General features: G+C 41.8%; 1 protein-coding gene across 27 annotated transcripts in view; it reads left to right on the top strand.

The window, feature by feature from the left end:
• Positions 1-27030, top strand: part of ptprfa (protein tyrosine phosphatase receptor type Fa) — a 361887-nt gene that overhangs the window by 332173 nt on the left and 2684 nt on the right. For all 27 annotated transcript variants that reach the window (XM_026143460.1, XM_026143474.1, XM_026143473.1 and 24 more), the window contains 10 exons: positions 6488-6611; positions 6704-6879; positions 10680-10799; positions 13207-13361; positions 17528-17813; positions 19310-19488; positions 24601-24727; positions 26049-26174; positions 26312-26466; positions 26583-26718. In XM_026143460.1, coding sequence (XP_025999245.1) covers positions 6488-6611; positions 6704-6879; positions 10680-10799; positions 13207-13361; positions 17528-17813; positions 19310-19488; positions 24601-24727; positions 26049-26174; positions 26312-26466; positions 26583-26718 — 1584 coding nt within the window. The remainder of the gene's footprint in view (positions 1-6487; positions 6612-6703; positions 6880-10679; positions 10800-13206; positions 13362-17527; positions 17814-19309; positions 19489-24600; positions 24728-26048; positions 26175-26311; positions 26467-26582; positions 26719-27030) is intronic.

The following is a 27030-nucleotide window of genomic DNA, read 5'->3' as shown; positions in this document are numbered from 1 at the left end:
AGCAAACTGCTATCTACATACTTTCTAGGGTATGTGACAGCTGTATCGCTTCAAGCATCCGAGAGAGACTTTTTTAGACATGTTCTTGTTTAGAAGATCATTAAAATGTCAGGTGGTCTTATCCATAAACCATACTGTGGATGAAACATGGATGCAGAGCACATTTATTAACTTTCTCCAAGACTTAGAATAAGAAATGCAATTATTCATTCAAATTCCATTTTTTAAAAATAAGTAATGAAGACAACAAGTTTAGTGTTTGTATCCACTCATGATGACATCCTGAGTGTGTGATGTGTAAGATGCTTCTCAGGCATGTGCACTAAAGAGTTCATTAAACTTTGATCAGGACAGAAGTGACAGAAGCATAAGGTCTCACACACACACACACACACACTCTCACACACACACACACACACTCACACACACTCTCACACACACACACTCACACTCACACACACACACACACACACACACTCTCACACACTCTCACACACTCACACTCACACACACTCTCACACACACACACTCACACTCACACACACTCTCACACACACACACTCACACTCACACACACACACACACACACACTCTCACACACACACACACACACTCACACACACTCTCACACACACACACTCACACTCACACACACTCTCACACACACACACTCACACTCACACACACTCTCACACACTCACACTCACACACACACACACACACACACACTCACACACACTCTCACACACACACTCACACACTCTCACACACACTCTCACACACACACACTCACACTCACACACACTCTCACACACACACACTCACACTCACACACACACACACACACACACACTCACACACACTCTCACACACACACTCACACACTCTCACACACACACACTCACACACACTCTCACACACACACACTGTCCCCTGTCCTGTTGCAAAGGAGGCCCCCGTCATTAGTCCACAGTGAGAGCAGCAAGGCTTGAAATGAAAAGCTGATAATGGCTGTGTTTAAAATGAGACCTGCCAGAGGATCCCACAGCTTGTTACGTCTGATAAATGGGCCAGTCTGTTTGGGGACTACTGGAGACCACTTCATATAACGCATATGGCCCTGAAACAGTGATTCCCTTCATTAATGATTACATCTGCTATTTTGGCTGTATCAAATGGTTTGCACAAGTAAAACTTATTTTGGGCTGATGCTCAGGACTCCTTACAGGATTTCTAATATGATCATTTCTAACTCAACCTCAACATTTTTATTCGTGGACTCTTCTAGAGTAGTATGAGTCACAGTCGCTGTTAGTTTGTTCACTGCCCAAAACAAGACAGCCCCCCTCCCTCTGAATGAAATGTCTTCTGATTGGTTGTCCCTTAAAAAAAAGAAGTTTTGAAAGGATTACAGGCGGGGCTTCTGTGCTGACAGCTAGAACTGTGTGCCTGGGGTGAATAGACCGCACCCACCCTGATGGGTGCGGTCTATTCATCCAGACAATTTGGGATTCATCCTCAAGGACAATATGCAGACTGAAAAATCCAGGGACTAATAGATGACACGGGAATATCTTTTATAACATCGTGCAGATCAAAGAGTAGAAAACTCATTTCAGTCTGAACCCTGAGCTTCTGGCTTAAAGGCATTAATTATTTTCACATAGATTGACCTCATTATTTGAAACTGGAACCAGTAGAACAGCATGTGACTGAAAGGGAAAGGCAGCCTAACACAGCTCTGTTGAAAGATCTGTTTCATATCTGCTGCCCTCAGCACTGCCATGAAAACTGCCCACGCTGCTGCTCCAGGCCTTTTCCACCTCACAAACACCAGGCGAAACGAATTTCATTTGAGTCCCTTTAAATGTCTCAGTAAAGCATGGCAGTGAACCTGTGTGTACCACAGCCGGGCCTCCCATAGGTGCAACACAGTCAGCATTAAAGCACGTCTGTGTTTTTCTGCTGTGTCAATTATTAAAATGAATTTTTAGGATGGGCAGCTGCTCAGAGTGCATTAGAACTATCTCGGGTCACTTGCACAGAAAACATAACACAGGAGGAGATGTTTTATGCCACTGTCAGTAAATCATCTGGGAACTAATCGTATATTAAAAACTGATGTGTCTGTTGATGATGTTATCTAAAATATTTTTGCTGAACTTCCAGTCAATCACAAGTACTGATGCCTGTGCTGCAGTGTGACTGTCACTGCTTCTTTTTTATTTCATTTTCTGGCTTCTACTGACTGCACAGCAGGCGGGGTGGTGACAGTGGGGGGGTTGAAACTTTGTTCAAAGATGAACCAAAAGAAACAAACCAAAACCAACACCAGCTGCCTACTGAGCAGGAATGTGTAACCTCTGCAATGCTGTGTGTGTGCACTCAAGATAATCTACACTTAACTACAGCTGAGGTGTTATTAATGAAGCTGTGTTTACATCAGAGCTGCCACGATTAGTTGACTAGTCACGATTACGTCAACTATCAAAATCGTCCACGACTGATTTAATAGTCGACGCATCGTTTGAAGCTTTGTAAGATCCCAAAAGACGCAGGAATAAGTAGCAGGATTTAAGAGTGTAATAACGGACTGAAACAGAAGATGGCAGCACTGCATGTACAAGGATGCCAGCTGCCGTTAAACCCCGAAGAAGAAGCTGTGTCCCAGAATTCATAGCGCGGCCCTGCTCAGTTTCCAACAATGGCGGTAGCTAGTTAGTTTTAATATTACTCTTATTATTCTTTCTGGGTCACAAAATAAACGTTTCACATATTTTCAGGCGAGAATGTAGCTGTGCAAACCTCAAATATCTGCTCAGTTTATCAAGACACCGCATATTTTCAAAAGCGCTCCGACGTTTTCAGAGACGTCTGTTACCCACTAGCTCGATAGCTAGCCGGGGGCTAGGCTAACTAGAGCCGTGAGAACACCGGACTCCCGGCAAATTGTTTTCAAACCCACCGCCGTCTTTCGCTACTCAGGTTAAACATGATATATGAGTCACTTAGATAACTTAAAAATGTTGTTGTTTGGCTTTTTTTTTTTTTAGTATTTTATTTGTTCCTGAGTAAATCAGTTTGGCTGAGATTAAAGTTATAGTTTTTACACAGCTGAATAAACGTCAAGCAGACAGCTGATTATCAGAAGTGTGAGATGCTCGAGAATATACTCCGGTGTCCTGTTATATTTTAGATAGCAAGGAGTTTATTAAACTCCACCGAAACAATCTGAAAACTTCATTAAAATGTAATAAACTATCATCTTGTCTTTATTTTTAGTTATCACAGACCTTAAACACTTAAAGCTGTAAGCTAATGATAGTTATATAAGAGCAGATGCTGCTGGTGCAATAAGCTGTAGTTTTACATTCAATGGATGATGATCTGATTAGTCGACTAATCGCAAAAATAATCGGTGACTAGTCGACTATCAAAATAATCGTTTGTGGCAGCGCTAGTTTACATATGACATCAGTGTATTCAAGCTTTTTTTTAATTTAGTAAGTTTAGTTTAAAAAAAGCTAAAGTTGAAACACAGAGTAGTAAAAACATCTGATATTACCTCTAATCTGAAAACTAAGAAAAAGAAAACTATGTTGAATGTCTGCAGGAATAAGATATGTTCCTTATACCAGCTGTATAATAAAAACATTACATACAGCAGTGACTAGTCAATCAAAATGTAGCCACGAACTGAAGCTTATCCAGCTGTACCGTCTCTTTTCCTCTAAATGAGACCCTAAATTAGAAAATGAACGTCATGTTATATTTAATAAGACGTGAAACTAGTTAGTGAGATTATAAATGTGTCCGGCAAGTGTTTCCTGAGGTGATGTATCAAATGAGCAGTGGGGTATTTTCACATACAGTAAGGTTTATACTTTAGCCTGCTAGCGTTGCCTCAGACGCTGAGCATTTAGTTGGTCTTTGCTGATGGTCAGCATGGCTGTGTGTTTGTACAATGCACCAACTATGCACACGACCCAGGCAGCATAATTTAGGTGGACTTTAAGAAACTGTAACAGGAATGACTACTAGCGAGTCTCCAGATGTCCGTATCTGTAACAAAGTATAAAGTCTTAAAACATAGTTTTGCAGCTTATTTCTTCAACTTTTTGTGGCCATTGCAATGAATGCAAGTTTAAAACAGTACCAAAAACACAGGCGACATCAACACTCTAACCAAATGCATGCCTGCAGGAGGAGCGTAAAACTCCCGTAGTAATCTTGGCTGTTTTGTCCATATCTCCCATAATGTCTTTGGTCAGTCTAATCACTTTAGATTTGGAATTTGGTTTTGTAAGTGTTACTTGTGGCTAATGTTTGATGGTTTATGTTGCCAATACCAGTTTTCCTGTACATAGATAGTGTTTAAACCTCTACCGAGGTTAGATTGTTTGAAATGTACTCATTCGTAATCATGAATTTATGTGACTTTAACTCTGACTGAATGACATTCATAGTAGTTTCTTTTTCCATTCAGCTGTAAGCCGCACAAAACATCGCTGAGGGCTGCAATTAGCAAACAAGGCGTACTTGGAAAACCCTGGTTGTAGAAGATGTGAACAAAGAACACATTTATGTATGTTTGAACAACAGTGTGAAATAAAATAGATGTAATGTGTGCCTGTGCCGTTTGGGGGGATTTAGTGTATTAAAGGTAAATCAGTTATAAATTGCAGTCCACTAAATCTGCACACACTGAGTGTGAGCTAACCCTGTCACATGCATGTGCTTCACAGAGGCCTGTTCCTCTCTCTGTGTTTACCTGCTTTGTTTTTTTTGTTTGTAGAAGCGCAGATAGTGATTACGCTGTCATCGCAGTAACTGATCTACATGTAGGCGGAGCACATTAGCAGTAATGTGAGTGGTTTGTCAGTGCAGTGTACTGGAAGCCTTACCTAACAGGCTGTTAAATAAGATGTGCTTTCAACCTGTTTCCCCATTGTCATTATTATCAGTTGTAGAGCGCAGCGCTGAGCAGCTATGCAGCCAGTCAGAAAGAGAAAAAGCAGCAGGGTATTAGAGCCCTCGCCACCGATTCATTTTTCCCGTGCATCGGTATCTGTGTGTTTATTTACAAGTGTGTGTGTGAGATTTCTTTTTTTCCAGGTGATGGGAGATAAGCAGTTGGAGCATAAAAGATCAATCAAGAATAACAGTATGCAGAATGCCATTTCAGTTAAACCTGTGCCTGTGCTCACAGCCAGCAATCGATAGAGACTGTTAACAGGCAGTAAACCTGCCTGGTTCATATCAGCTCACGAGTGCAGCAGAGGTAAAGGAGGCAGAACGGCTCACACGCTAATTGAAAGACTGGCAGGTTCCTCAAGTCCGCCTGTCAAAGTCACTGAACCCCAACTAATAGCCAAACCGGGTGATTAGGCAGCAACTTAAAAACAAAGAAAGCTGACACTGGTTTCTTCATCAGGTCAAAATGAACTTTGTTCATTTGATTTGTGTTTCCTCCCACATTAAACTGAGGTTCTTTCCTTTGTTGGGCGACTGCATAAACAAAAAGCCGCTCAGTGGAGTTGTTAAAAACAGTGACTTTCTGCAGAGCTTCTTTAAAACAGCACATGTGGCATGACCTTGCTCTCTAGTGCCCTTCTTATGTGTTGCTGGAAGTATTTGTGCCTTCTTCATGCACCTGGTTTGACTCAATAAACATCACTTAGTAATCCAATAATTTCCTTTTGACATGATATTTTCTGTTGGCCCAACCATGCATTCAACTACTGTTTCAAATCTATACGTAAATTGTCCAATGAAATTGTTCCGACAAGATGATGTAGCTAAAGGTTGATATCAGGGTAGCAAACATAATGTAGTTACTCACTGACTTCATCCTGCTCAGCTTTGAAATGTCACCTGAAGCAGTGACTCTGCACTACATATTTCAGCAAATTCAATTATGCAGCTTAAGTAGTTGATGAGTCATTCCTGAGCCTCTGATCATTATACTTTTGCATAATTTAGGCTTCAGCAGTAACTTGTTTTGCTGTTCTCCTGTGAGTCTCTGCGTCTCTACCTCTGCTCACAGGTGCTTTTCAGCCGGCTCATATAATACAGCGACCCCCATCTCACTAGAGTTTGACTGCTTTCCTGCCTCTGCCTTACTGTTGGTACCGAGAAATAAAATCGAACACAGGTCCTTATCTCTTCACTTTAAATATGATGCAAGTGGTCCCCATCGTTCAGTCTCATATGAGGAAAAAGACATGTCTAAGGCCATTGTCCTAAACCTCACCTCAGTGCTTTCCTTGATTCACCACACACCGAACCAGTAGGTGGGTGGGTGGGTGGATGAGATTTTAGGAGTGGAATGTGGATTCAGGGGCTTAAAGATCAACCAGGTGATGGAGCTGCAGGCTGAAGGAGGGATGATGAATTTATGTCACATATATCGGCCTGCACTCTTCTCTCAAAGAAGAGTAAAGATGCTCTCTCACCCACCTCTCACTCCCAACGCTTGTGTGTCCAGTCTATTGATCCAGGACAGCAGTTCACCTGGGAGCACTCCAACCTGGAGGTCAACAAGCCAAAGAACCGTTATGCAAATGTTATTGCTTACGACCACTCCAGGGTCATCCTCACACCCGTGGACGGTGAGAAACAAGCAGTAGTCGACCTCCATTTTCTGATCTGCTGCCATTTGTTTTTGTTTGCTCATTATGTCCAACTGTGCTTCTTGCTTAAGGAGTTCCAGGTAGTGACTATATAAATGCCAACTACATTGACGGGTACAGGAAACAGAACGCTTACATCGCTACCCAGGGTCCGCTGCCAGAGACGCTAAGTGACTTCTGGAGGATGGTATGGGAGCAGAGGACGTGCACCATCGTTATGATGACTCGCCTGGAGGAGAAGTCACGGGTGAGCTCCATTCATTTCAGACAGTTTTTTATGGCCTGAACCTAAACATAAAGCTTTTTCTGGCACTTCCTTCAGGGCTATTTTTTGGGGGTTAAAGAAGTTATATACTCTGGGAGAATCTCCTGCGTGGGGCATCTGAAACCAGAACAACCTGAACAACCTCAAAACCAAGCGACCTAGACAAAACCAGATGAATAGAAGCACAAAAAGTGGGAAAGATGTCAAATTTCAAATCTGGAGTGGTGGATAAGAGACAGACAGTGGCTGAGGTTCAGCAGGCTAGACAGCGAGTAAGGAGAGAGGCTGGTGTTAATGGAAATAAAACGTTGTTTTCTGTCTGTTTTACAGCAGTTCCAATCAAAAACACATAATAAACACTAAACACACCTCTGTCTAACATGCAGGGACGCTCTGCTTGTAGCATCCTGTGCACTTTGGCTGTGTATGTTTGCAGACTTGCAGCTCTAATGCAGACAGAGAACAATAAACAATAACAGAACACTAGCAGCCTAGACCCACTGCAGCACAACTAAGAGAGCATGCAGAGTCATGTGATCCAGTCCTAACTATAAACTTTATCTAAAAAGAAAAGTTTTAAGCCTGATCTTAAATGTAGAGAGGCTGTCTCCCAAATCCAGACTGGGAGCATGTATAATGTAAGTGGACCTGGTCCCAGCACATAACCCTGTGATTCCATGTATAATATATATGTGGTTCGGTACATAATTACAAAAATAAAGTATATGAAGGAGACTCTCAAAAGAAGATCATTTGTAACCTTCATTCATGCTGTTTCTGTGCTGAGATGAATTCTGAATCGGACTCAAACATTTGTCTGCAGCTGATCAGTTCGGTGTTTGTCAGCTACGTTTTCAAAAACGTTTGAAATAAAAGGAAGGTTATAAATTGGTCTGTGGTTAGCTTACACAGCTGAGTCAAGTAAAGGCTTTTATAAAGTAACGGTTTAATTAGCAGCACCTTAAAAGCCCGTGGACTGTAGCCCATTAAGCAATAGATTCATCATATTTAAAATTTAAAAACAATAATTAATGGGGAAGCTTCTTTGAGCGGTCTTCTAGAAATGGGGTCTGAAAGCCACATTGATGGTTTAGAGGAAGAAATCTTTAACGTTATAATATAAGTAAATATCAGGAGTTATTACAGTTGCTGTACTTGACAGCTGTAAATGTTTTTTCACTAATAGCTGCAGTTTTATTTATGAAGAACTTCATGAAGTTTTTGCCAGTTAAAGTTAAAGGAATATGTCCAGTTGAATTTAGAAAACTACAAACTGCACAAAGTTGCCTGACACGTAAGTGACTGTGTGTGAACCAAGGGTGTCAGACTGCTTTAGTCCTCTGGCATCCATCTATTCACTTTCCTAATTATCAAGCTTAGGCTCACATGGACCATATCTCCTGGAGGCTATCCTGGCTGTTCAGGTGAAATACACTCTGGGCAAGCTGATAGTCCCCATCACATGACTAATGCAGAAAGACAGACAAGCATAGACTCTTGCATGTGACCTATTAAGAATCACCAATGAGCCTGACACCATATCTGTGGACTGTGTGAGGAAGCGGGCAGAGCAAATCTGCACAGCAGCATCTTCAGGAACTTTCTTCCTGTGAGGCAGGAGTGCTTATCAGTGCAATGTTCTGCTACTACAAAAAAGTCTTCAACCATCAAGTTTATGTGTACCATACAAACTTCTGACACGAAGCGACCCCCAAAAAGAGCATCAGTTGCAAAAAGACTAAAAATCCCTGGTCAGTTATTTGTGTTGCTCCTTTTCGAGCTCCATCACTTTGAGATTTGGCTTGAAGAAACATATTGTGCTATAGCTGTATGCCTCTTTTCAGTTCAAGGACGTTTCACATCCACAGCTCCGTATCTCTGCTGGTATGTGGATACAACGTGACACACATTGGGCCTCACTTTAAACTCAGTAACGAAGCACTCGGTCTTCCTCCTCTCCTTCAGCATTGATGTTCATTTTTACTTCCATTGCCTGTTAACTATCGTGCTAGCGTGCAGGTGCAGTGGAGGTGAACCTGTCTTTTATGTAGAGCAAAATGTCTTACAAATAAAGTGGTTTTTGGGTTTGATGAAAATTTCAAAGAGGCATTTTTGATTTTGACACAATATGTTGTAGTCATACAAAAACGCATCATCCCAGCTGATGGAGGGAGAGAGGTGGTGGCTTGCTGCAACCCATAATTTGAGAATATCAGAGCACAGTTGATATATTTTCTAATATTTTGCTCCATTGCTGTCTGGATGAAATTCATTGATTCTCTCACAATGGAAAATACATTACAAACAGGAGAATATAAGACAGGAGGCTGGAAGAGGATTGTCGATCCTCTGATTTACTGCTCTGAACGTAGCTCACTCGCAGTACTGATGAGCTTGGCTCAGCAGCAGCACGCCGCCTGTGGAATCACATGGCAGGTAGCAGGGTAGAAACGGCGTTCATGTGAGTAATGATGTGAAACCCTCATTCTCACTGTTAATAACTCCACAACCACAGGGCAGAGCTGAGTGCCACAGCACTGTGCCATTACTATTTGTGACAGTGGCCATCAGCCCTCTGCCAGAGCCAATAACAGCCTCTGTGGTTCAACCAGAGGCGCAGCAAATATTAGATGCTCTCTAACCTGAGAGCAGAGGTGACAACCTGTCTGTCCACACTTCCTGCTAATGTGCATGGCCCACAATCAAATGAACACATCCTGCCATTATTTACAGACTATACAATCAGAGGCTGCCATTAGACACACCAACAAGTTTCTCTTATTAGTTATTACATGCAGCTTCCTTGGCAATAATCATTTGGGGGCCATGTGAAGTAAATCATCCTGCAAGCTTGGGGTTGTGAGGGTCTAAGATTATGATTATGGTCTAATCTTGTGTAATGTAATCACTGAGTCCTTTTCCAAATCCATTTTCATATAGGAATGAATATATCAGGAGAATCAGGTGAGAGCATTGTTGAGTTCTCCATCCTTACATGTAGCATGCATAAGGACTTATTTTACTACTTTCTGTAGAAGCTGTTTCCACACAGGCATCACAGCCCTGAGCTTTTTCGTGATTATCTGATGGAGGAACATTAGAGAATCTAAATATCCATCACACCGGGCTGTTTCCTGATGTGTAGGAAAAAACAAATCTGGCTTTCACCCGACCCAACTCTCCCGATATTGCTGGTAGTTCATGTGATAAAAAAGGTATCCCAATGGCATGTATGTCTGGGCCTAATCTAGAATACTTATGGTACTTTTAGCTTTGATATAGCCCTGGTAAATGTGCTGTGCCCCAAATACCACAAGTTCCACCGTCTACAGTGGAACGTAGTTGAGGAAGCCAAACTTACCCTGAGTCAATACCATTCGTTTAGACCAACGGTGGCCAAAAACACTGCAAATAAGGGCCACATTTCAGGTGTCCAGGTCACAGGCCAGCAATCTCAGAAGAGATGCCCAGACCTCCCTCTCCCCAGCCCCCTCTTTCAGCTCTTCCAGAGGGATACCAAGGTATTACCTGAGACCAGACACCTTTAGAAAGGTGCTTGTTTCAGTCATGTGCATATATGATCCTGTTCTTTCAGTCACTGTCTACAGCTTGAGGCCAAAGGTAAGGTCATCTCCAGCTCTCTCTTTTCACCAGCTGAGTCCAGCACAGCAGTCACATCACTGCAGATACTGCACCAACCAATCTCTCTATCAACACCTACTCCACTTCCAACACCACTGGTTGTAGAGCTAAATAGTCCTTTACGTTGTCTCTGTTTGTAGGTGAAATGTGACCAGTATTGGCCCAGTCGAGGCACGGAGACGTACGGTATGATTCAAGTGACCATGTTGGACACGCTGGAGCTGGCTACGTACAGTGTGAGAACGTTTGCCCTCTATAAGGTAAGACCACCATGTTGCTGTTGATTCATTTAGTTACACAGATCACCAGGAGCAACTCAGGGTTCAGTATCTGGTACAAGGATACTTTGACTTGCAGATCAGGGATCAAACCTCTGACTTTCCAATTAGTAGACGACCAGTTCTGTCTACTGAGCCCACAGCTGCACAAGCGACCTCCCATCCAAACACTAACCAGGACCAACCCAGCTTAGCTTCCAAGCTCAGACAAGACTGGGTGTGCTCAGGGTGGTATGGCTGGAAGCCAGCGTCACATCTTAGTCCACTGGACTGTTTGAAAATTGCTTAAAAGTTAGAATCTTCTGTTGTTGAGATTAAGCTTCGTTAGCATACGGCTTAACTGTAACCTATCTCTAAATTTATGCTATGCAGTTTGGCAACCGCCTGGTGGAGGTTAAATCACATCAGTCACTATTTTTCACTAACAGTAGACCCAGACATATAAAAAATACGTAGAAAAATTAAACACCAATACTAATAAACTAAGTATCTGTATTTTCACCCTGTATATTCAGTTTACTTTCAGCAAACAAAGGAGAGTCATTTTTTATCCGCTTGTTAAGTTTCGCTTCATCAGTCGTTTCCAGATCCTTCATTGTTCAAAAGCAAATAAAAACTGAAGCATAACAAAGAACGAAAACAAGTCCAAATTCTTTCAATTTCAGTAAAATGATCTGAGACTGCTTCATACATCCGAGGAAAAATGGAAACAGGATCATAATTTAATCACTTAACAAACAGATTGCTGAACTCTCGCAATTGCAAATCACAAAATGTCTTTAGCTCATGGACCTAATTCTGCTCACCAGTGTGCAAGTATTATAAACTAGTGTTTCCCACAGAACCTTTTTTCTCTGATAATCCAAAAGCCACATACTTTTTTATAAGGAACTGACAAAGGAGTCATTGGGATGCTAAAGACATGCTACCTTCTGGGTTGGCCTACAAAAAAGGTCATCCCTGCAGCACTCCGTGCTGATTAAGGCTTCCGCAGCTTTAAAAGGATAGAAAATATTCTTTCTTGTCTAGAAAGTACTTAAGAGTCTAAGCCAGGGGTGTCCAAACCTTTTTCACTGAGGGCCACATACATAAAAATATAGGAGGGGCGGGGCCACTTACTAGAAATTAGGTATATAACCTTAACTTTACTGTATTACTCTGTGTGTTAACAAGAAAAATGCAGATAAGAAAGTGGTGCAAAAGCAGGGTAGTGACAGAATTGATGCGCATCATTGATATTTGAAGCATGTGTATCTGCACATGCATGCTTATTAACACACGGGTACTGTGGAATATATTTTTAAAGCGCTCGTGCTCTCGTCCACTCCCTGCAGAAAAATTAGCAGCTGTGCGGCGTCTGAGCATCGGTGCTCTCATCGCTTGCGATGGAGTAAAAATCAAAAGCACAGCTTTATCAGAAAGTTGCAGTTTAATGTTGGCTGACGAGTCTTCAGTGAGTCGCACGACTGGATTTCTGGACACGCTGACGTTGTTGAAGTTCTGCACTTTTTCGGACACATTATTTCGGTGACTTTAACGAGGCCGTGTTACATGGTTTCCATGTTTGATGAGGTCTCCATCTGAAAAAGGCTCGCCATGTCTCGCGATGAGTTGGGCGACCCCATAGCTCGCTATTGGAGCCTTTTCCTGGACAATTTGAGCACGAAATAAATACTGCTGCTGACCCTGCAGGAGAGTTACTTTCTGCTCTGGCTCAGCACCAGTGTCGGATGCACAGGCCTGATGTTTGGTTTCATAATGACGTCGTACATTATCCTCTTTCATAACTACCACAGTCTCAGTGCAGATCAAACAGACACGGTTCCCCTTGAGTTCTTTGAAGAAATCTTCACTCTCCCACCGTGTCTGAAATTTTCTGCACTCACTTTCTACTTTTCGCTTCTTTGGTTCTGCCCTGTTTAGTAACTTGGGGGTAAATTTCTTCTGTGATGTCCTTTTTGGTGGAGCAACTGCCTTGATCAACAGTAGCTCCCCCTGGTGTTAAAACTAAGAAGTGCAATACACTCAAGTGCGGCTATTCTATTTATGAAATTACTTGCGGGCCAATTAAAAATGGACCGCGAGCTTGGACACCCCTGGTCTAAGCAGATTGTGGCCTTGGTGCCTGAATTGGGGAAAAAAAATGTGTTGTGCCTGATATTATGTTTGTCACTGATAAAGCTATGAAAACGTCATCATACACCAAGGACACTTTGTGTGCTTCTGAGTGCAGCTCAGAGTGCATTTGTGATGCACAAATAATAAGAAGTTCTTGCATTAATCATTCAGATAATCGAATTTATGCCAGTGAATCTTTTAGCCTCATAATCACATTAGTGTGTTGGGGTCTGTTTTTATGAGTGACAAACTTGAGTAAATGTGTCAACAGAATGGCTCCAGTGAAAAAAGAGAAGTTCGACAGTTCCAGTTTCTGGCTTGGCCGGACCATGGAGTCCCTGAGTATCCGACCCCAACACTGGCCTTTCTACGCAGAATCAAGTCCTGCAATCCTCAAGATGCCGGACCCATGGTGGTTCACTGCAGGTAGACCTTATCTTACATTAACACAAATACTGCAGCATGCTCAAAAACTATTGTTTCAGATCATGTGACATTGCTGGAAACCATCTTCGTGTATGCAACTCTCAAACCAGTAACCAGCCCCCTTTAAGGGACATGCACGCTCTTGCATCTTGCAAGGTTTTCACAGCTACTCTGTGTGATATTGATTTATTATACTTATTTGCTTTGCCTGTTTTCTGTCTCCATCTGTTGATCTGTATTGTTTAGTAATTCATTCATTTATTTATTCAAGTCTTGTGTGAGAACGTTGTAGCTGAAGTCTGATATTATCCTAAATTTCTAATATTTTTTAACTTTGTCTCAGGCTAACATTGATCTTGTTACAAAACCAGCTGAACCTTTTTCTCAGCTACGGCGCAATCATTTTAGAACGAAGATAAAAGTGAGTTTTAAACACTGTTGGTACGTCCGTGCCTGACATTTGCATTTGTGCAATTTATTTCTCTATGAACACAAATGCAAATACACCAAAGTGCTAGAGGTGAATCAGGCAGACAGAGATGCAGCCTGGAGGAAGCTCTCACAGAAGCCTTTTCACCCCAATTTCCAGTGTAAACATTAATCTGCCTTTAGACATGCTTGGACAATAAGTCGCAACCTAGTTTGTTCAAAGCATACTAACACCTTTAAGCCAAGAGCAGCGATTCTGTTTAAATACTTTGCTTTAAGTGCTGAACGTTCCTCACAGCTAACCCATCAAAGAAAATGTGTTGTGCCGAAAGAAAACAGAAATCCTTCAAAAGTGTTTTCGTACGCTGCACACAGCACACTCATGTTTACCAACCCAGCTGATCTGGGGAGCTTTAAACCAGACTTATCAAAGGAACAACAGGGGCAAGGATCTGAAAAGCCAGTCCAGTTTTCTGTAGGCAGCGTGCTCCCTCCCTGCTGTCTGAAGGACCTTCACACCACTTCTTCTGTGAAGAAGTGGGATCAGTGATTTCAAAGTGTAGCACTGAAATACTTCAGTATCTAAAGCTCATACTGCATTTAGTCTCCAACCTGTAATAAAGAAAAAGCAAAGCAAACGGAGGAAACTGGAGAAAAACAACTACTGTGCATATTTTACTCTACGCCCTAATGTGGCAGTGTGTTATTCATCATGGTCTCATGTGTTCACATACAACATGGTTTATAATTGAAATCCATTGATCTGTTTACAAGAATGAGTTAAGTTGGTCAAATGAACAGAAATGTATTTGATTCTGTAAATCAGAATACTGTACAGCCTTCCTGTTACAAAAGAATCGCCAACAACGCATTATTTCACTTTACAAAAAATGTCGTTTATTTGTCTTTAAATGGAGGGAACAGAGTCCCTTATGCTGGATGGATGTCACTTCCTGTTTCTGCTGTCATATAGTGCAGGAAAAGGGACCCAAATGCAGGACTCAGAAGCAGGCAGGGGTAAAACAGAAAAACACATTTATTAGGTTCATGCACAGAACCAAAAATAGTAAGTCCACTGGGGAAAGACGAAATACACAAACAAGCCACACAGGGAGGGTAGATAAATGCTAAGACATGGATAAAGGGGGACGGCTTGATTATAGATTTACACATGAGATAATCATGGATAATTGAACACAGGACAGGAGAAGTAAAACTATCAGAAAGACAAAATAAATAAATAGCCAAAAGAAGGACTATTAAATAAACAAACATCACACTACAACATAACATACAGTGAGGAAACACTGAGGGTGATAAGAATGGAATAAACCAAAATCACAAACAAACAAAAGAAGCCAGTCCGTGAGTATCAGAGTCCAAACTATGAATACTAAAGTACAGAAAGACCCAAACACAAAGCTAAGCCTGCAAAGTAAGGACTCAGACACCAGCAAAACACACAGACTCTAACATCTATACTTCTCCACCAGATTTATATGGCACCAAATCAGAACAACGGCTGCCTAAAGGTGCTTCATGTGACAATAATGCAGAGAAAAGCCTGACAAGCAGATGATTCCCTGTGAGCAAGCACTTGGCAACAGTGGGAAGGAGAAACTCCCGTTTCACAGGAAGAAGCCTGCGGCAGGACCGGCGTCAGGGAGGGGCGGGGCCATCTGCTGCATTGGGAGGAAAAAATAATAATATCGTTTATACGCTTTTCTTTGTCCTGGAAATGTTTCCGCTTTTATGCGGCTCTTGGCCAGCAGAACTCTTTCTTCTTCATTAGTCTGCTCTCAGCGAAGGTTCGTTTTAATGTCACGACATGCTGAACGCATGAACGAACTGTTCCCTCGTGATTTCATTCTCCTCTGCCGTCCTTTCAAAGTCAGCTTAAAATTCAAAACGGACACTGCTGAAGGTCGTGTAGAAACAGGAAGTGACATATAGCTGTCGTCAGGGACTCCCATGTGCCGCGGCAGCTTTTGGATGTTTGTTTCCTCCGTTTTTTATCAACCTGCATAAAACACCAGTTACAACATAAAAGGTACAATCTTAAAATGTATGGTTTCATTTTGCACTCTCACCTTATATTAACTGTTCAGGAACTTTCATTATTTTGTATTTAACAGTCAATAAAATTAAAAAATACAGAAACTGCTTTTTTATCATTTTAATAATCAGATACAATAATGTTCTACAAACAAGTTAATAACTACTACACTTTATTATGTTTGTTAATTTTGTTAACTAACAATTTATAATTAAATAACAGTGATTAAAAAAAATACCCATTTATTAACATTAAGGATGGAAACTGTTCTAAGGTGAGCAGGAAATAGATTTTTCTTCTTTTTTCTGCATCTCAAATGACTGGTCTGCTTATACTGTACAAATTTAGACACAAAAAGCAAATATATTTCTTCCTTATGGAACAGATATTACATTTCCATAAAGTCAGAGAACCGTATCTGGCTTTTCCATTTCCAATTCTGCAGCACAAATCCAGAATTCATATATTCCCATAAGGGGATGTTAGATATAAACTGCAGGTATTTTTATTTATAACACAATAAGTACATGAGCACGTATGCAGAGGTCCTGAGCTGCACTTTAAAACCCACAGTCATCCTGTAACCCTGACATCCTGCAGTGCTCACGGTGCAATCTGTGGGCCTCGTCGTCCACAGCACAACATTGTAGATGGAACCAAATAATGGCAAAAAATACAATGATATACTCTGAAAGCTCTTGTCCTGTTTATATGTTCAAAACAATACATTTTTGGATATGGACTGTTCTTCAAATGGCTCACAGCAGTTTGGTCCATTCACTAAAATCAAGGTTGTAGAGTAATCGCTTTACTTCTGCCACACAATAGAATAAAACAAGTTTCCATATCGGACTGCAGTTTGTTAGCTCCATTAACTCACAGTTTTTAAATTTATATCATCATTTATTTACCTTTTTACTGTTAAAATTAAAAATCTCTTTTACAAGAGTTTCCTGGCCAAGCTCAGCAGTGGTATCATAAACGAATTATGAACACGGCAAAAGACAAGAAACAGGTAAAAAGTGCATGATCGTAAAGCTCAAAACTGAGGAAACGTAGCTGATCTGTGTCAGAATAACTAGTTTAGGCAACTTTAACGATCTGCCTCCAGATCAGTTAAAATGGCCTTTTTTATAATTTAATGTGAGCTTTAAGTGCAGGTGCCACGAATAAGTCTTTGAACCAAAGACAATAACCATCTATAATTTCCTTCATGTGTAGGTCAATAAGAAAGACCAAGAACGGCCTTGTAAAAGAAGATTTTACTGATGCTTGTGTCTCCAGAAGGACAAAGCAGCCTATCCAAGCCGAGCAATATTCAATGAGGTGTAGAGACTCTAAGGTCCATCGTGAATCTCTGTGCACCATGACAGACAAATCCAGAACGTGTAAGCGTTGTGAGCAAGCAGGCATATAAACGAAATCACCCTGATCAACCAATGACATAAAAGTGGAATCAATGAGCCCCTCCTTGCCTCCATAATGTTAAAGGCCAGCCTCGTCTCTCAGTGAATCTTTATGGAGGGACGAGGACCCATTTGTAACTGGTTTGGACTGGTATTCATGAGGATTTCGATGCTGTTCCCGGCCCGTGGAAATGCCACAGTGGTCAGGGGAAAGATGTAAAGCGCTCAGGGATCTCTGGTCTGACGCCTGTGTTTCCTCTCTGTGCTCCCATCAGTGCCGGTGTGGGCCGGACGGGCTGCTTTATTGTGATTGACGCCATGTTGGAGAGGATGAAACACGAGAAGTCGGTGGACATATACGGTCATGTGACGTGCATGCGAGCTCAAAGGAACTACATGGTGCAGACAGAGGATCAGTACATATTCGTCCACGAGGCCCTGCTGGAAGCTGCAGTCTGTGGCAACACAGAAGTCCCTGCCCGCAACCTGTACGCCCACATCCAGAAGCTCACCCAGGTGGCCGCTGGAGAGGCGGTGACAGCTATGGAACTGGAGTTTAAGGTGAGCAGATCTGGACTTTACGATTGTACGGCTTTGGGCACTCAGTATATTTAAGGAAGCACTTTAAACACATACAGTAACTGCCTCGACTGTGCTTGGATTCAATGACAGACACTTTAAGTCATGGAAAAAGATGAGAGAGCAGCTGCACCTTTAGTTTCTTACAGGCTTTTCAGGATCATCACTGAGGAGAAGGTGATAGGAGTCCAACCCAAACGCCTTCTGTTGGGATTTTTCACTCTGTTGTGCAAACTCACTGCATTTCTGTCCGCTAGTAAACTAGAGGTCATTCCATAACAATGTACAGTACACACACTGTGTGTTACCATGTTTCAGTGCAAATTAAGAATAAAAGAAATGAGCTTTAAATGACTGCAGTGCTAGTAGTAGTCTCAGAGTCAGATTCACTACATGTAAACAGTTTAATGCATCTAGAGAAAAATATTAAACAGGTTTTGGGGATGGGTGGATGGATCATTGACACAACCATGCCATGAGGGTAAAAGCATTTTTTGTTTATTTAAATTGGAGTCCCTTGGAATACGGGGATCTGCAAGACTCATATCCATCCAGCCTACTTTAGGTAGATTTTAAATCATAAAGTCAGAATCAGTTACTACAACATTGCAGTCAGTAAAAGTATAGCTATCATGGCCTGGTTTGTACAGTCTCTCCAAATTCATGTAAATGTAATACTCAAGTGCAAGCAAAGGCAGAAGGAAGATTTTCCTTCTTCTCAGAGGAGACGTTGTTAAAGCTTAACTTCTGAGCTCCTGATGAGGCTGGAGTAGAGGGAGCTGCAGAGGGAGAGCAAGAGCCAGGAAAACCGGGAGATAAGGTCATCCCAGGTTAGATAGTTTTATACGGGATGATCTGCAGCAATCCACTGTCTTCAACTGCTTTAGCAAAAGTGCAGTGGCTTAAGCAGCTTCTGTCCTGCAGCAGGGGGAATGCCCAGCATTCAGTATTATGCTGCTTTTTAATGCAAGCAGGGTGGCTGTAAATCTAAACAGAGCATGATTAGGTTTTGATCCTCAGTTCACTGCACTTGCACTTGCAGTGCAGAGGTCTCAAGTTGGTGCCTGTCAGTAAAGAAACACCTCCTCCCCACCGAAACTGAAAAGAAAAATTTGAGAATGAAATCATTCACGCAGCTAGGTTTGCATCCAAACATCTTATTTCTCTGGTTTGATCTGCATTGTCACAGGCCTGTCGGCTCACACTAAATGTTTCAGGATTTGTTTTGACTTTTCAGCATCTTCAGGATGAGCTTCAACACACAACAGTATCCGACATTCATTTGAAGTCAGAGAAAAAAAGGATCGTCTCAAAGTGCATCATTCTCGTGCATCAGTACGAACGTTAGCTCCTCGTGCCCTTTAACAACCTTGCTCACGCGCCACACTGGATTAGCACTATAAAGACCAGAGGCAGATGATAGACAGTGGATGCTGCCGTGTAGCTGCAATCACCTGTCCTTTCTTCTGTCTCTGCAGAAACTGGCCAACTCTAAAGCACATACCTCAAGATTCATCAGTGCCAACCTGCCGTGCAACAAATTCAAGAACCGCCTGGTGAACATCATGCCTTTCGAGTCTACTCGCGTCTGCCTGCAGCCGATCAGAGGGGTGGAGGGCTCTGACTACATCAATGCCAGCTTCATCGACGGGTACAGGTGAGCCCACAGAAATCACTTCACAGAAATGAGTAGTGCGGCGCATTTCTGCTCAGCTGCTGCACCTCTAATGAGCCGGGGGTTGGACCTTCTCTGTGGCAGCTGACAGCATTAAATTACAGGCTGACATGGAGTCCGGTGTTTCACCGCCTCACATCCCTTTGTTGTGTCAGTTGTCAAAACAAATTGGTTTTATTGACAGGCCTGTTCATTCTCCCACTTTTTCCACCTCTTGTGAATGGATAGGCTGTTTGAGATCAGTGACATGTCAGAGAAATGAACTGATTACACCAACAGGTCCACGACGCGACTGCCGTCTGTGTCCATGTTCTGTCTTTGGACATGAAGAAATCTTGAGGGTTTTCTACCTTTATAGAAGGGAAATGAACTGAGGAGACACTCAGCTTAATGCCTGTGTGATCATAGCTCAGTATGAAGGCCAGAAATCTGATCAGTCCTTTTCTTATTTCTATCAACATTTATGTGCAAAAACATAATGAAAACAGTTTAGGTTAAGTTTATTTTATTGTCTTCTTGGATCAAGGAAACACTGACATTGCAATAAAACATAGTAAAGTAGAGACATGCATGAATTTGAGATTCAAAGTAACGCTGATTTGAAGAACATGCAGTCTATATGCTTCATATTACTTATTCCTGTAGTCTGCATTTGGAGCTCTACGATGTAGCACGATGCCCAAAAGATCATGTGACAACACGAGTCATGATCGTCTCCACAGCTTTAGCCAGAACTCGTATGATCGCATGATGATATGGTTCAGGATATACAAAGTTGGTCACTTGAGCTTTGGGCTAAAATTCAACTCACAAACTTTCATGTTGTTGCTCAGATTTTATTCTGAAAGTTATGACGGCGAGTGATGATTCTCAGTCTGCTAACATTGTCTTCTGTTTACAGTAAGCTTACAGCTGCGAGATGCATCACTGAGCACTATCACAGTCCGTCACCTCCCCTTACTTCAGGTGTAGAAAGCATGTTTAGACAGTGCTGTTTATTTATAAGCACAGATGAATATTAAATTCTTTGAAATGGCCAGCAGGTCGTCGGCTGCAAAAAACAACTTGTGTTTGTATAGATTTCAGCTGGAAAATGACTCCAAAGTTATTGATGAGTGCCCTCAATGCACGGCCTTGGTAAACAGTTACCAAACTGAATACAACATGATGTTTATTTTCTAACATCTCTTCCCCAATCTTTGTCCAGAAACACGATAAACAGAGTGACTCTGACATTAGCCTAGCAGCATAAAGTGTCCCTCAGACTCTTAGTCACATTCAGCCCAACACGTCACAATGTGATTTCATAAACAGTACACATGTCTCTCACAACATTAGCACCGATATTGTCACACATCACGTTAATCACGGGCTCTTTTATGAAAAGACTTATTGAAAGTTTTCTAGCGCACTTTCACAGAAAGCAGTGGCTAATGAGTCAGGACTTCCCATTTTACATGCAGGGTGGGTGTATGTTGTTTTTGGCTCCCAGCACCTAATGAAGTCCCCTGAGTACCCCCCACCAAAGGGAGGCAACGGAAAGAGGCAGGGGTGTCGTGTAATTCCTCTCTAATTCCTGTGTCGGTAATTAAGAGCGGAGTGAGATTCGGGAGCTCCATCCCTCACTGAGCTCAGCCTTTAAAGAGCGAAGCATGGATTAGGATAGATTAAGGTGAGGGGAATGCACATGATTATGATGATTAGTGGACATGCCCGGTGACGTCTTTGTGTATCGCCATTCGTTATTCTCCTACTTACTGCGCTGCGAGATACAAAGGCAGCGAGTGCTTACACCACAATGTTATTAACTCTGCATGAGTCAAAAGTTACAACAGTGAAATCTGCTTCCTGCTTAATTAACTTTTGATAGAACTCTGTTGTGGTTCTCACTATTAACTGAAATGCTTTAATTTGTCTAATATTAATGGAAAATCTATTCTATTAACTTTTCTGGGTTATTGATTTGGCTTTCGTTTCTGTCAGCGAGTATGCCTGAAACTCTTGCTTCATGTAGAATTTTAACTGACATATTTTTTCATAATTTCAAAAAGATAAACCTTCACATATGCTATACTGATTACATACAAACTGAGGTATTTCAAAGGCTTTTAATGATTATAGCTTGTAGCTCAAGAAATTCAAAAGTCTAGTATCTCAAATTATTGAAATATTTCGGCTGCTTTTCAAATAATATGAACCACATATCTGTCAGTCTAGTTCAGCAGACACAATCACAGGGAAGTGTGCTGACTTGAAAGTTGTCCAGGTGATGATCATCAACACCCTCTGCAAGGAAAGGAAGCCACAGAAGGTCATTGCTCAAATGGCTGTTTGCAGCGAGTATATTCATGAAAAAATCATTAAACCCAAGCGACAGATGACCACCGATTTTTGTGGATTGTCAAGAATTTGGGAGCGCTTCATAAGTAGTAGAGTGAGGAACATTAAAAGCTGTCACACACAAGTGTCTTGAAGAAAAGTGCTACACCATCACAGTCCTGAATCAGAGGCTGCATTACTGCTTTTCTTTGGTGATTTGGGATGCCACGTCATCTGCTGGTGCTTTTTGCTTCACTGTGTTTTATCACGTCCAGAGTGAACACAGCTTGTACCAGGGTATTTAGAGCACTTCATGTTTCCATCTTCTGACAAGTTTTATGGAAATGGAAATTTCTTTTGTCCAGCAGGAGCCGACACCTGCCCACAGCGCCAAAATCACTACCAAATGCTTCGCTGACCAAATTATTACTGTGCTTGATTAGCCCGTCATTTGTTTGTGGTGTGAGGAAGATGAGAAATACTCAACCTTAGAAAAGAAACAAAAACAGAGAAGCTGAAGGCAGATAGCCAAACAACCTGGTAATAATAATACCTCAGCAGTGCTGCAAGCTGATGGCCCCATCACACAGCACAGGGATGCGATAATTCATGGTTAATGGTGTATTAAATAAGGACTATATTCTGCTGCACCCTTTCTGCTCTTGGCTCTGTATGATGGCACGATCTGATATGGTCGTGTTGGTGTTGTTCCCAGATCAACATAGTAAATGTTGTTCCAGGACCAATCAGAATGTTGTGACGTCATACTTTTGCGACTTCGGGAAAAAATGCCGTAAAACAAAAAACTGTACTTAAGCTGCAAGAAACCGCCTCTGTCCGCCGATCAACGGACCCTGACCCTTTAATAAATGCTAAGCAGAACTGATATTGTCCTTGCAACACTGGAACTTCATAAATGCACGAATGGCTTGGCGCGCCAAAGAATAACGTCAGAACAATGTGATTGGTCACTTGCAATGTTGATCCTGGATCAACACCAACACGACGATATCAGATCATCCCTGTAACACGACATATTATACATATGTTTAGATCAATATAGTCACAAAAGCTGCACCACATGTTGTTAAAGCCTTAGTCAGCCATTTAGATACAAGCTGCCTTAAAGGGGGGCTAAGCCAAGATAACAATAACAATGTAAATAAGGATTATTTTGAACTGCAAATCATGCAAAGCCACTCTACTCCAAGAATAGAAATGTGGAGCTTTCAGGCTTCCAACTTGCAAATGATTGCACACTGTTTTTATTTACATTTTAAGCAGCATCCAAAGTTTTGTATTCAATCCCAGGAGGCTTAAGTGACATCAGCTTAACATGAACATCCAGAGAGTTCTTAGAGACGGGCTGATACACGTTGGCTTTTGATTTTCTGCTGGCAGTAGAAAAAAAGGCAGAATAACTCCAGCCTTGTCTCTAAAACAAAGCTCTGAATATTAGCATATATGCTAATATTCAGAGCTTTGTTTTAGAGGGTTAGGGTTAGGGCTACTACAGTTTAGTAACATTTGGTTCAAACTGTTCTCAGTGCTCATCAACAATCTGGCTTTAACCAGCTGCTGCTGGTTAAATGCTTCAGTCAGTCAGCAGCGCTCAGCAGGTAAAGTGACAGCATCAAAATAAGCAGCGTTCGTTCCTATTTGTTTTGGTTGTTGTATTATGGAGTATTGAAATATTAGCTCCACTGCTTGTGAGAGGAGGACAAACATGTAGCCAAAAACAACAAAGCCTCCAACCACCAGTGTCACACAAGAGCACTGATATATACAGATAACAGAAACACACCCAGGCATGCAAGTCTGTGGGAATTACCTAGGCCCACTGTTATATGCGTCAACACTGCCCCCTGGTGGTGTCCAGCTGCAGAGGATCGCCTGGAGCCGGCGGAGCAGCTGGGGTGGCATCTGTCATTTTAACAGAGCTGTTAAAAAGGCTATGTGTTCAAGCAAAACTATTTAAAAATCAGCGCACACATTAGCAAGCAGCTGACTCATCAAATTTTCTTTAAAGGGGTATGTGAAATTAAATATTTAACACCTGAGAGGTTCGTTCAACACTTGTGGGATGTCATTGCCCAGAACTCTTGTCCGGATGTGGTGAAGCCGCAGCTAAATTAACTCTTTTATTTTTGCAGTGTCACGAATTGTGAAAAACCATGACTGTAATTCATAATGAGCATTTTAGGCAGATGTACTTGATCCATTGCACATTGTAATGGAGCAAGTTCTTGTTTTCTAAGGTATTATTTATCAGCTTACGTGTCTCAGAACCAGCCAGGCAAAGTCGGTCATCACCCGAAATACCCGGACCCCCAAGTTCCTAAAACCAAATCACAGATCTCTTTGGGAGCACTGAGTCGATCATTAACTGACATGAAAAAGCAGGTAAAATTAGTTCGGGGCAGCTGGTGATTATCTGGCTAAGCAAATCATACACGGTTTACTTTACTGAATCACAATCAGGTAAGAAGATGAGAATAAAGATATTTCTTTGCTTTCATTGGACTGTACATGTACGAACTCACTCGCAGCCTTGACAGATCAAACTAAACCTTTTCGATTTCTGTCCATTTCATGATAATATGAGTGGGCAACAGTGAGATTATTTAACTGCTGTCACTTTGCTTTACAGAAAGAAACCCAAAGTGATTTTCTGAAGCAGAGCTGAAGTGGAAGAAAACTGAAGCCAAATAGCAGCAGAGCTGCTGCAGCCCAGAGGAGTAAACACAGGCTCTGTGTCTCTGTTTCCATTTGCAGGCAGCAGAAAGCCTACATGGCCACCCAGGGCCCGTTAGCCGAGACCACAGAGGACTTCTGGAGAATGCTGTGGGAGCACAACTCCACCATCGTAGTGATGCTCACTAAACTCCGAGAGATGGGACGGGTAATACAAAACAGCTTCACCTTCTTTTATGTCACGTTGCACTGAAAACAATGCAAGATCTGAATCGTTTCTATACATCAAGCAGAAATCTGGAATGAAAGTGATGATAAAGGCTCCACAGGGAAAAGGAGGGCAGAGCATACACACATGTATATTTTTAACATGAGTAAAAATGCTTTCTTTTTTTTTAAGGAGCATGAAATGTTTCTACATTTTGCCAAATCTGGTTTTAATAAAACTCGTATACACTGAATTTACTGTTAATACAAAGTAGAATGACACTTCAAAGAGTATAATGATCTGTACGTAACACATAAGGCTCTGCTTGAAACATCTGGCTGTGGGATTTTGTACGATAAATATTTTTCAACTACTGGTAAAGACAAAGTTTGTCAAGGATTTAAAGTCTTTGACAAAAAGTTCAATATACTCCTAAATACCATCCAGTAATGGGTTTCTAAAGATGGTTGGATCAGTGCGTATAAAAGTGGAATATACAATTTGAATATGCAGAAAATATAGTGCTTTACTTAAATGAAGAAAGACGTGTTTTTATTCAGTAAAATTTAAGTTAATTTAATTTTTTTATTTTTGTCATTGTAACTTCTTGTTTTGTCTGTTTTTGCTTTTTAGTTAGGTATGAATCTATTATTTGATCATCACACCTCTCAGGTCCATTAAATATGCAGTCTTATAATAAACAGTAAAACAAAAGGCTGTTATGTGCAGTGATTTTATATGTCAACATGGATTTGCTCTGGCTGCTCATGGAGGTGGGTTGCAAAGCGGCTGGCAGCTTAAATAGTTCTGGGCTGAGCTGATATGGACGAGCTGTGAGATCAGCTGAGCTCGACGTTACAGCCTGCCTCATGTCATGCAGGATTTCTCCAGCTCTGTGTATGTTACAACATCGATGCATAGAGTTCATTGTCATATACTTTTAAATGTTACAAGAAACAGCCGTGTTGATGATTCATAAGGACATGCAGATACTCACATTTTGCTATAATTCAGCAATGACCTGCTTTCAACTGAATGCTCCTGTTCCACCACATCAGCCTTTGTCCAGTCTCTGTGTTATCAAAGTCCTCGAAGAAGCTGGTGCTGAAGTGTCACACTGCTTTTATTTCCTTTATCAGCAGACACTGGAGTTGTTTGCTGTGCTGTGAGTAAAAAGCGTGGTGGTCAAAAGCAGCCTGACAGCAACAGAAACCACTGCCCATTTCACACTAATCTGAGGCCTAATCGTTGCATTTTGGTCTCAGTGTTAAAACTCCAAGTCAGTTATGCATTTCGCGATCATCTTCTCTCCATCTTTCAGGAAAAGTGCCATCAGTACTGGCCTGCTGAGCGCTCTGCACGTTACCAGTACTTTGTTGTGGACCCGATGGCCGAGTACAACATGCCTCAGTACATCCTCCGAGAGTTCAAAGTCACTGATGCCCGGGTAGGTTCTCTTTTAGCAGCAGCAGGAATGTGACTGCAGATCACTCGTACACTCTTTCCAGCTGGTGGGGGAGGCAGGGATCGTTCTGTGTGAGCCATTTATCCTTTTTTCTTTCCATTTTCCTGCATATTAACCAGGATGGTCAATCGAGGACCATCAGGCAGTTTCAGTTCACGGATTGGCCAGAGCAAGGAGTGCCAAAAACCGGGGAGGGATTCATTGACTTCATTGGCCAAGTGCATAAAACTAAAGAGCAATTCGGACAAGATGGACCCATCACTGTTCACTGCAGGTAACTAAGAGCGTGTGTATGTTTGACCGTGTATAATCGGTTTGGTTGTCAAAATCTGACACGAGAAGCTTTAAGTGATACATTTCAGTATAATAATGTTAATGTATGTTTACCAGTGCTGGTGTTGGGAGGACTGGTGTGTTTATTACTCTGAGCATCGTTCTGGAAAGGATGAGGTATGAAGGAGTGGTCGACCTCTTCCAGACCGTCAAGACTCTCCGAACTCAGAGACCGGCTATGGTGCAGACAGAGGTATCAGTGTGATGCAGGGGCGTTCATCACAAGGGCACAGTCATAAACAGCACATAAAAGAATATAACACATCTTTTTGATTCTCCCCAAACAATAACATATCTTGGCTGTATCTCTAGCTACAAATTCAAAAAAGCAACACAACATTGTGGCTTCATTAGTATCTGTGCAGACACAATCCACGTCTCTATGGCTCCTCCTGCCAGAGCAATAAACAAACATGTTGATCGACATCACGAAGTGCACAGAACTACACAGAACTGTCAGCTGTGCCACAATGCACAGCTGACAATGCACAGCGCAGATGTTTAC

This window comes from Astatotilapia calliptera, chromosome 15, assembly GCF_900246225.1.
Source record: "Astatotilapia calliptera chromosome 15, fAstCal1.2, whole genome shotgun sequence".
NCBI lineage: Eukaryota > Metazoa > Chordata > Actinopteri > Cichliformes > Cichlidae > Astatotilapia > Astatotilapia calliptera.
The sequence above is the reverse complement of the archived record's forward strand: the minus strand, read 5'-3'. Positions and strand labels throughout refer to the sequence as shown.